This window comes from Eubalaena glacialis, chromosome 12, assembly GCF_028564815.1.
Source record: "Eubalaena glacialis isolate mEubGla1 chromosome 12, mEubGla1.1.hap2.+ XY, whole genome shotgun sequence".
In the NCBI taxonomy this organism is placed as follows: domain Eukaryota; kingdom Metazoa; phylum Chordata; class Mammalia; order Artiodactyla; family Balaenidae; genus Eubalaena; species Eubalaena glacialis.
Window position 1 is genome coordinate 57,519,235 of NC_083727.1, and position 12,234 is coordinate 57,531,468.

The following is a 12,234-nucleotide window of genomic DNA, read 5'->3' on the forward strand; positions in this document are numbered from 1 at the left end:
AGCCACTCCACGGCATGTGGGATCTTCCCAGACCAGGGCTCGTACCCATGTCCCCTGCATTGGCAGGCAGACTCTCAACCACTGTGCCACCAGGGAAGCCCCAAGCTATCTGTTGATAGTGTCTTAGCTAATCAGGTTTCATTTAATTTATACAAATACAACTGTGACAATTTTAACCTTTTGTGTACCTATTATTTTGGCGGGGGTGTAAGTACACAGGTACCTACTCTAAGTGTCTTATCCTAAAAGTGTTTTCCCTAAATCATGCCCTCCTATGATTACATCATGTATTATCTGATATATCTGCCAATATTTGTTTGAGAAACATTTGAAGATGACTTTCCTATGTGCCTACATTTGGGATATTATTTCAGAATGCCTTTATCTATTATTCTGTAGCTATGACTAATTTTTCCATTTTAAAATTCTAATTTCTCTTAAGTTCAACAATCTTACCCAAATTTATTTTTTTCAGAAGGAATCTGTGATGATAGCACAGCTATGGCTTGGAGTAGAATCACAGGTGTGAGGTGAAGGTTACTGCACTCCCGTAGTGTGTAGAGGGGTAGAGGTGAGGTGGACAACTATTACCCATTCGTTTATTCTACAGATGTTTATTAACCGTCTCCACCCTGTGTGAGGCCCTGCGGTGGCTGTTATGGAAGGTACCAAGACGAACGTGAAATCATTCCTGCTTCAGTGAAGGCACTGACACCTACAGGGAGGAGACAAAGCATGGAAGTCGACCTCCAGAGTGTGACGGTTGGGGAAATTCATTTGAGACGTACTCCTATTTGTAAGTAGCTTTGTAAGCGGCATTGGCCAAACTGACAGCGATGGAAAATAGGGTGGATTTATTTAACAAACACTCATTAAGTATCTATTGTGTATTAGGCACTGTGCTAAGTCCTAGAGATATAGTTTCTCTCAGAGCTTATATTGTAAACTGAGAGAGAAGCCTGAAGATGTATCTATTGAGAAACAAAGTGACATCAAAGAGAATATTTGGAGTCTAAATGTTGCTAAAAAATTAATCTAAGGTGAAAGAAAAGAGTATACTGTATCATAAGGTATCAAAGTTAATCATTTCCAAAGAGAAGAAAATACAAGGACATAAAATATAGTTTTATATTGTCTAATACTAAACTAAATATTGTCACATAAACAAGTAAATATATTTGTACTTGAATATACCCCATAGACAGTATCTCTGATCTTCCAATAATCCAAGTTGGATAATGTTTTAAAAAATTTGATCAGAAATATCATCATAATTAAATCTGTGAGAAATAAATTTTTCCCTTCAACAGCTTTATCTTTAGCAAACGTAATGTCCTCGAGGAACCAGAAAACCTTAAATGTAATTATAAGTGACTAGGAAATTCTATGGGTGCAGACACATGATTTTAGCATAAAACAACATTGGTTAATGTTAATGTAATTACATGCTAACAAATAAATTCATTCTCAATAGATTGTTCTTAATTAATAAAAATAAACCTATCAGACAAAGAGATACAGAAATCTTTTTTCCTTTTGTTAATCCTGTCTTCAAAAATTTTCTGAATTAGATCAGAGTTTATCTTAAATTGAATTGTTTCTCAATACATTTAAATGAACCTGACCAAGTTGGAGTTCACTATTTTAGTCATGTGTGATGGTATATAAAATAATATCGTTCAGGTAGAACTACACGCTAAAATTAAATTAACTGCAGCATTAAATATAGTGTATTGGAAAAAGCATCTGTCATTTTCTTACAATTTAAGCTTAAAGACTTCCTTGATCCTTTTCCTCCCAGACAGAATTAGATATATATCAGTCAGTTTTCCCAAAATATCTTGGGAATATCTCTATCATTGCATTACCTGAAGTATATAAAAATTATTTATGTGCCTATCTCACCTAGGATTCATATTTATCTATATATCTTTAGTGGCTAAAATTATGACAAACAGAAAAATGCTGAGTTAGTATTGAATTATACTTGCATTTAGGGATATCATGAAGAATATCATTTTTTGGCAATTATATTATTTCCATTATTCAAATTTACTTTGCAAAGCAATTCCACATAACTCATGAGAAAGGAAAATCCAGGCACAGTTAACAAAGAAATGATATTTATTCTATTAAGAAAATTCATGCTATGGTTGTACTTTTGAATTTTTTTAGCTTTTGTTTAGGACTTTGTTTTGTTATTTAGATTTGTTTTATGTTCTAAAGAAAATGTCACCTTAAAAAGAAGCCAAATTTATTTAAAATAGAGAACCAACAAGGACCTACTATATAGCACAGGGAACTCTGCTCAATACTCTATAATAACCTAAATGGGAAAAGAATTTGAAAGAGAATAGATACATGTATACGTATAACTGAATCACTTTGCTGTACACCTGAAACTAACACAACATTGTTAATCAACTATACTCCAATATAAAATAAAATTTTTTTTAAAAGCCACACTTGTTTATATCTGATTTCAGTTACATTTATTCTGCTTTTCTGATAACGGTAGATGCAAATCAGTGTTTATTATTAAATAATGCCATATACCACAGATAAACAGATTTTCCAGCCCCCTGCTTTAACAGTGTCACTGTAAATTCACTCTCTGACTCAAATACAAACTTCTTATTATTGAACTCAAATAATTCTAGATTTTTGATCTGCTCCTGTGGGCAATTTTCTCCCAGAATACCCTTGCCCTTAATTTATTTGTCTACTTTCATTTTTATATAGTACTTTATTTGTTTGAGTCATCATCAAATTCTCAACTTCAAGCCTTCTCCATTCTAATCTGTTTCCCTCTGTTCATTTAGGAAGCTTTTTAAAAGCTTTCTTTTTTTAAGAAGCCTTTTCTGACTATGTCAAAGAAAAGTTTCAGTGTCCTGCAGTGTGAGACTGATTAGTTGTATATTGTTGTGTCAGAGGCAAAATTATGTATAGGATGTATAGGAGTTTCTATACATCTATAGGAGTCTCTATAATCCCAATTTAGCATTTTACTTCCTCTTAAGCTTCAAATTATGTCTTGTGCTACTTTTTCTGACAATATTTATGTCCAAAGCATTTATTTTACCAATATTTTAAGTATTTTAAGTTCAAGAATCACGTTTGAAGAACTCAGTAGTATCCATGGAGGATATTTATTCAATAATTTATTATATAATTACAAAATAAAATAATCCTTAATGATGGTTTTTGCTATAATATTACAACTAAATAGCATACCAAGAGATCATTATTAGGGAAATAATTTATTTTAAAAATCTTGAGAATACATCAAAATTTCAAAGTTTTAAAAAAAGTTTATGTTTAAAAAACACAAATATTTCTAAACATGACGTCAATGTTACTGTGAAAGTACATAGAAAAAATCAAATAAAACCATTATATTTAAAAGGTATTGTTAATGCTGTAGTTAACAGTGTCTCTCCCGGAAGAGACATTCAACAAGCGGTTGCTAAGTACCCACTATGGGATAATTTCTAGTGAATCATAATCTATTATATAGTATAAATCAGAATTATACTGGTCTGCGGTCTCCTGCTTCTGGAGTAACTTTCTCAATAGTTTTGTCTCTGAACTATTTGACAGTACATTTCCACTTTCAACAACTTGCTGTTTAAATCATTGAGAAAAATATTTCAATTATAGAGAACTACATTAGCCCTTTTTAAAGTGTCATGTGCTCTTCCTAATACCTAGCTCTAAGGTCTAAGTTAACAGTCATAAGATTTCTCACTGAAAGTAAAAATCAATTGCTTTCTAAGTTGCCTTTTTTTCAGAGAAAAGAAAATTATTAACAAATATGTCTGGCCTGGACTATTTGGTTGTCTATCTTCATGAAGAGAGTGGAAGGAATTCAGACTTTTACTTAAGTGAAGTCCAACCTGTGTGGACTTAATGAACAAACTGCATGTGGTGAAAGAATTAAATTTGAAAAACAAAAACGTTACGACTCTTAAATAATAGAATATCTTAATGAGTTCCAGTTAAGGAAGAATTTCCCCAACAGAGAAGTGAAAACATCACAACTATGAAGAAAAAAATAAGTAAATTAACAAACTCAAACTTTAAAACTTCATACCAAAACTCACACAAACACAGACAGGTACCTATACACATGTTTTAAACAAATTAAATGACATGATCCTAACCAGGAAAAATATTTGCATTATTAGTATTCAGAAAATATAACAAATTACTATGTATCAATAAGGAAAGGCAAAGGAAGTAAATGGGATTTTCAGGAAAGAGAAACAAAAAGTTAATAAATATGGAGGGAGCGGGAAGAAGCTAGTAATCAGGGAATATAAATTAAAGCAATGGGATTCCATGTGTCTTTAGACTGACCAAATTCAAATAGTGAGAATCTCATGTTAGCGATTTTGCAGAGAAGCAGAACTCTTACAAACTACTGGCAAAAATGTACATTGGTAAAACAATTTGTAGAACAATATTTTCAATATCTAATGAAACTGAAAATATCCGTAAACTCTGACTAGCAATTCCTTTCCCAGTACATCTCTTAGAGAAGCTCTTGACACAGGTGCTCCAGGAGACAAGACAACAAGACGAGACATGGCTCTTTCTGACAGCATTTGTTTTCATAGCATAACACTGGAAATAATTTGAATCTCAGTAGAGACTGGTTAAATAAAAATACTACCAAATACTTTAAGAAATTTATACAAAATGGACCAGGAGAACATCAAACTTAAGAGTGGTTACATGTGGGGAGGGATGAGGGAAATGTAATTTTATCTTTTGCAATTCATTTGGAAATTACTAAATTGAGAAATTTTACGGTGAGTAAGGGACTTCAACATTATCTGTAATGTTTTATAACTTTTGTATTAAAAGAGAGAAACTTGAAGCAAAGTTAACAAACATGTTAACAGTTGCCACTGCTGGGTCATAGGAAATTATAAATAAATTTGTACTTCTATGTTTTAGTGATTTTTCCCAAAATTAAAAAAAAAAAAATAGTGATAATAATATTAACCCTATTCAATTTTTTTAACTGAAATACTAGAATGCTTCCACTAGAATGCAGAGTTGAGACAACATGATATCAAAATTCAAAGCTACAGCACAAGTCAATTCCTATTTAGTTAGAAACTGTTTTTTTGATTTAGCCTTTTTATTTTTGTGATAATACCTGGAGACTGTTCCTTGAAAAACAAATGTTTGATTTCCTCCCTAGTATGTAATAAAAGAGCAATTAGAAGGCAAGGCAAATTACAGTGAGGTCCTCCAAGGCTCATTCATGAATCACAAAAGGCTTGATAGTGTTAAACACCAATTGCATTGCTGAGGCAGCATGCTGGGAAGCATTCAGGCAGCTGGAAAACCATAGCATCACTGGTCTTCTTAAAAATTATGTAAAATAAGGGGGAATTAGGTCCTAACAGACTTCCCACTTTGCCATAGTTGTTTTATAAACTAAAACAGAAATTTTCTCATTCTTTTCTTGATCTGTCAAATGATCAAGTTTTTGTTTGTTTGCTTTTAAAATGTCAACAGCACTTGAAGTTATAAAAAAGTCTCATTAAAAAGAAAAAAAAAAGCTTTTATTGACCAATCCACTCTCTTACCAACCACAAACGGTTAATAATATTAAAAGAGAAGTCTTTCTAAGCCCAAAGAAGTTGTAAAGTTCTTTGGCATCTCTTAAAGAGCTAAGCAACAAACAAACAAACACTTCTCATAGTCTGATCTAAACAATTCTAATGATGTAAAAAGACTGAGAATATGGCTTTAAAAATCTCTTGTTTTTTAGTGGTAATGATAAAAAAATGCCCTCTGGGGCTTCCCTGGTGGCCAAGTGGTTGAGAGTCTGCCTGCCAATGCAGGGGACACGGGTTCGAGCCCTGGTCTGGGAAGATCCCACATGCCGCGGAGCAACTAGGCCCGTGAGCCACAACTGCTGAGCCTGCGCGTCTGGAGCCTGTGCTCCGCAACAAGAGAGGCCACGATAGTGAGAGGCCCGCACACCGCGATGAAGAGTGGCCCCCGCTTGCCACAACTAGAGAAAGCCCTCGCACAGAAACGAAGACCCAACACAGCCATAAATAAATTAAAAAAAAAAAAAAGCCCTCTGATAATACCATAGCATACATATTGTCAATTATCCATTTTAAATACAATCATGGTTCAACCATAATCAAACTAACTTCTGGTGTTTAATAACCAAGATAAAGCAACATGAAAGAAAACATTTGGTATTCCTTCGGATATATTAACAGTAATAATAATAATAATATTTCCTATTTGACAGGTAACACACCTGTGTAATACATTCATGTCCTCAGAGTCAGCTTCTCAAATATGATTCAAAGACTCATTAAACATTCCAGTCATAGAACTGAATTCAATTCCTATCGTTGCATACCAGATTAATTAGCAGTTTTTGACTAGAAGTTAGGTTACTTCTTTTTTTTAAAGTCTGTATCTGTGTACGTGAGAGTATACGTCTGTGCCAGGAGCTTTCACACAGTAAGTCATGAGACCTACAGTGGGTTCAGCATCACTGTCCGACAACATTTAATTTGTTCTTTCTCCCTGTTGTTATCCTTCTCCCCTTCCCTGTGTCTCCCCCCATCCATCCCCCATCTCTGCTGTCCCACTGATGTATCTGAATAAGTTAAAAATGGCTACAGGGCTGTTCCACTCTCAGATATTAACGTTCAATCCACACCATCATTCTACGAGTGAGTATCATTATTCCCCCGGTACATGTGATAAAACTGACCTCAAAACAGAATAAATAGCTTTCCCAAGGCTACACAGCATAGGTAGGTAGGTAGATAGATAGACAGATAGCACCCAAATTCCCAAATTTGCAGTTAAGAAGTAACTGTAGATCTGAGGAGTATGAGTACACAGTATTCCCTCACAGATTTTATCAGCATTATGACACTAGATCAGAGAAGCCCCCTGCAGATCACTGGCTTAAAGGCATTCGGAAATTTGCCTCCAGCTGGGGCTTATTCTGTGTGAAAGATGAAAGGACAAAGGATTTCAGGTAGCAAGGAGTGTCTGTGATCAAGCACCAGAAGTAGGAGGTCTACAGGTGTTCATAAAAGTGGGCTCTTTAGAAGTGTGAAATGATCAGGAAAAGCCTAGGTAAGCAGAGTCCCAACATGGAACCCTGGAGGTGTACTTTAAAACAGGTGACAAGGTGAAAGAGCTTAAGGACTGCATGAACCACTAGGTGTCAGGGGACAGTGAGAAATAAATGAAAGGTCAACATGCGTACTTGCAAGTTTATAGTACCATCTATTGGCATCTCTGCAATACTTTGAGTGGGACAGCTTTGAGAAGTCACTAGTTATTAAAGAAGAACACGACTATAATGTGTAGGTGGATTCCTAAAGAAGAGGCAGGAGGTACATAATAAATACATAATGAGGTGGCAAGTGTCTGAACTAGGTTGGTGGGTGTAAAACTGGAAGGTAGGGACAGATCTGAGGTCTATTTTTAGCCTGCACAAAAAGAGACTTGACATCCTGCTTTATTAACTTATGTATGGATGTTTACAAGCATAAATCTTCCTGGTTTTCCACTGCCAAGGCAAACATCACCAAAGATTGGAAAGTAATGCAACAGCCCTTGTCTCCTTCAAGGAGTCCCATAATAATATGTGCTGCTAGCTTATTGCAGCTTAGGTGTTTCCCCTCATGCTTATGAATAACTCTAGTTGGATTTATGAATAACAAAAAACAGTTGTCTCATGAGCCCACAAATGAGTTATTAGCCATAAGGAATACATAGCCCAAAGCTACAAGTAAATGTATGTCCAACTTAATACAATGGTTGCATTAGCAAGTTTCTGTGTACTCATCACTTCTATGTCAGGTTTAATAGCTAAGCTTGCTTTTAAGAGTGAAAAACTCGATCCAATATTTCATAAAATATTATACAAAAAGTTATGATGTTTTTAATTTTCTGAGGAAAATATGTCACTCTTTATTTCTTTCCTTGGAGCATGAATAGACACTTTCATTGCGGCCCCTGGGAGACAACATAAGAAGAAAAGCATTTGGAAAATATGTCACATATTCTCTAAGGAGCAAGATGCTTGAGTTTCACATTTGTTGTGGCACACTGTGGACCATTTGTGTCACTCTTTCAATAAATATTCTTGAATGCTGAACACTTTCTGCAATCCTGTTATTTGTGTCTCCTAGTTATTTTCAGTATATTTGAAGCAAATGAACGCTACCATGTATATACCTCAATACAGAAGACTGTGGATGCAGTGAACTGATACAGTAAAATAGTGTCCTGATAAAGATTTTAATCAGTTTGATGGCTCACAAAAATTTTCAGCCTTTATATCTGCCCAACAAATTTCAAATAGAACGATCCAGGTCACCAATCATCATAAATCTCAAATGATGGTTAGCCTGATGAAAAGACCACTTAGAGTTAAAATACTAAAAAGAGTAGTCATCTATATTAATGAAAAACTGCATAGATTGCTCCTTTATTTTCTCTGTAATAGGACATACTATTAATATTTCATGAAACATACCAAATAATGAGTCTCTGGGGAATTTTTTTTAAAACATCTTTATTGGAGTATAATTGCTTTACAGTGTCGTGTTAGTTTCTGCTGTATAACAAAGTGAATCAACTATATGCATACGTATATCCCCATGTCTCCTCTCTCTTGTGTCTCCCACCCACCCTCCCTATCCCACTCCTCTAGGTGGTCGCAAAGCACCGAGCTGATCTCCCTGTGCCATGCAGCTGCTTCCCACTAGCTATCTATTTTACATTTGGTAGTGTATATATGTCAATGCTACTCTCTCACTTCATCCCAGCTTCCCCTTCCCCTTCCCCTTCCCCGTGTCCCTGTGCCCTCAAGTCCATTCTCTACATCTGTGTCTTTATTCCTGTCCTGCCCTTAGGTTCATCAGAACCTTTTTTTTTTTTAGATTCCATATATATGTGTTAGCATACAGTATTTGTTTTTCTCTTTCTGACTTACTTCACTCTGTATGACAGACTCTAGGTCCATCCACCTCACTACAAATAACTCAATTTCGTTTCTTTTTATGGCTGAGTAATATTCCATTGTATATATGTGCCACATCTTCTTTATCCATTCATCTGTCGACGGACACTTAGGTGGCTTCCACATCCTGGCTATTGTAAATAGTGCTGCAATGAACATTGTGTTATATATATATTTCAGAAGTTCTGGTTTAAAGGATTCAAGCAAGGAAAATAAATCTCTTAACATTCAGTCATAGATATAACTCAAATCTGACACAATACCAAGTCATAAAATAAATATAAGAAGATCTAAAAACATTTTGACTTTTCCAGTAATGATTTATTTGATTTAAAAATAATATTCAATTGGGAGATTGGGATTGACATGTATACACTGATGTGTATAAAATGGATGACTAATAAGAAAATAAATAAACATTAAAAAATAATAATAATAATCTTCAATAGTAATTTTCAAAAAAATTAGATGCCGCTGCTTTGTTAAACATCATTTTCCCCCTTTATCCTACCTATTACCAATCTAACAGTGAATTTGATCCCCTATTAATTCTTCCCTATGTTTAATTAATTCTAATATAAAGCTATCATTCACAAGACATGATCATTTAGGTAGGAAAACACTGAGATATTTGAACATTGAAGGTTCCAACTAATAAATTTTACATTAAAACTTAACACTGATTTTACTATAATTCAATATAAAATTAATATCAATAGCAACTATAATCCCTACATCTTTATCATTGTAATACTGTCTAAATATTATACTTTTTTAGTCTTCAACAAGAATACTCATAAACACTATAGTAGAAATATAGGATAAGTAAGAAGACAAAAACTTTGAACTTATTAGTTCAAACTTACTATGTCTCCATTTGTTGATTATCTATTATTTGTCAGACACCGCATTAGGAAACATGTGTGTGTGTATATATATATATACATAAAATTCCTAATTCTTAATATGACATTATCTCTATTTTATTTTTGAGAAAACTAAGCCTTAAAGAGTTTAAAGCAATGTGCCCAAGGCATAAAACTACGTAGTAAAAGAATTAGGACTTGAACCCACAACTGTCTCACCAAGTACTTACTAGTACACGTGTTATGCAGCCCTGTTGTGGAAATGATGGGGGAGGAAGGTGCTTTTAGGGGAAAGGCTTGTCATTTTCCAAGGACTAACAATGCCTCAGGGAGCCACTTTCTCCTAATAACTTTCTGAGGTGCTATCTTCATATTGTACCACCAAGAACTGTCCCTGGTTAGATTAAAATGAATTTGAGAGATCTTGTCAAACCCTATACATTGAGGGTCCTTTCAAGAAGGAAGGAGAGAGAAGAAGGTGGTAAAAACAGTTATTACTAAAATAATTAGACTTGCAACTGTAAGGACAAATACAAATTAAACATAAGAGAATCAATTCTCTCTATTGAAAATAATCAAAGAGGCCCCTCCCCTTTTCTTAGAACATTTACTTAAGAAAACTTATAATTGTAAGTCCTTTCTCTCTCTCTCTTTTTGAAATGTATATAAATCTTTAAAAGTTAGTTAAGCCTCTTGTCAGGTTTCCCACCAGCGGATGCCTTTCTCAAGGACCTGGGAAGTATGTCTTTGAAAAGGAATCACCAAGGAAGAGTGCACCCTAACTCCAAATTTCTGTGGGAGGGTAGGAGCTAACTTTGGTGGGCAAGTGCCTAAAATCTACCTGCTGTCATAAAGATATGAGAATCTTATTTTTCTACTGTATAAAGCCAATTATCTAACAGAGATGGTCACCTCAATTACCAAATAAATTTAATATGAACTATGTGTGATAAATAGTACTTTCAAGATTTCTTGAGGACTAGTTATTGCTTATCTTGAGAACACGTATGTAATGCGTTGTGTCTGCTTGGCTACATAAAAGGGTGATATTTCTTTCTGTCTTTGCAATCTCTTAGCAAATTGCCTAAAGTGTACATCACATTCTCGTGTAATGCTTATTCAATAATAAAATTTTCTTTTTCTTCTAGCTTTGTGGAGAACTTTCCTGGATTGGAAGAAGATCTTATTTTTAATTATATTTCCCCATCACAACACCTGAATAAATTCAGCCTCTTGACGGTTATTCCCCTTCTACTTAACCAAGTAAAACCTAGAACATCTAGAAAATGGATTGGCACATAGCTGGTTTAAAATAAATATTGCTTGCCTCTGCCCCCAAGTTCACATAAAAATTATAAGTACCATAATTCAGATGTGGCCGATTCTGTCCCACAGTTCCAGATGTGGACATATGATCCAAGTGTGGCCATTCCAATAACTACCTTCTCTACCCCAGCCTTATGGATTAGTTCCCAGATGGGCACATGGTCCAAAGCTGGCCCAACTGACACCCCTCCCACCTCACCCCAACACCGTGCAATAGATTTTGCTGACACTTTGGCAAAAGGAGACCACTATCTCTTTCAGAAGGAGGACTCTAAGAAACAGATAAACCTAGATTAGAGTTTCTCAACTTCAACACTATTGATATTTGGGGCAAGTAATTTTTGTTGTGAGGGGCTATCTTGTGCATTATTTAGAGACTAGCATCTCTAGCCTCTACCCCTTGATGGCAGTAGCAATATCTCTCCCACTTCCTTAAGTTATGACAATAAAAACGTCTCCCAACATTGTCAAATGTCTCCTGGAGAAAAAATTGCCCCTAGTTGAGAGCCACTGGCCTAGTGCCAACTTGAGCCTCCTTTGTCACCATGTGGAAAGAAAGTGTTTAAGAATAAAATCTATAAAGAGAGCAAAGCCAAGAGATAACAAGGTAGTGAGAGAGAGGCCAATGCATACAATGGTCTACTTTAAGACCCTGGATACAATGTACTTGAAGTGAAAATCACTGTTGGATGCTTTTTGTAATATGGGGCTTTTAAAAAAATATATGTTTGTGTAAGCTATATTTAGCCGTGTTTCTTACACTTGCAACTGAAATAGCCTTGCTTGATAGTATAACTATTACACAACTTACATGCAAGTAAATAGAATAGATATTAAGCTGGTAATTAAAATAAAGTGTGATGGTGTTATGTAATAAGAACAATGTGGAAACTCATAGCAGGTGGGCTTCCTGGGGTGGGACGGGGAAGCCTCACTGGGGAAGTGTTTCTGAAACTAAGCAAAAGCAATTTAGATGAGGTGAGCTGGACTGGGGTTGAGAGTGCTGGGGAC

At 34.9% G+C, this 12,234-nt stretch overlaps 1 protein-coding gene across 5 annotated transcripts in view; it reads right to left on the reverse strand.

Moving 5' to 3' along the window:
• GRIK2 (glutamate ionotropic receptor kainate type subunit 2) overlaps positions 1–12,234 on the reverse strand; it is a 645,523-nt gene that overhangs the window by 160,080 nt on the left and 473,209 nt on the right. Inside the window, exon 11 of one of the 5 annotated variants that reach the window (XM_061207630.1) lies at positions 11,340–11,342. The exons of the other annotated variants lie outside the window; for them this stretch is intronic. Within the exon in view, the coding sequence (XP_061063613.1) occupies positions 11,340–11,342 (3 nt within the window). The remainder of the gene's footprint in view (positions 1–11,339; positions 11,343–12,234) is intronic. 5 annotated transcript variants of the gene reach the window in all.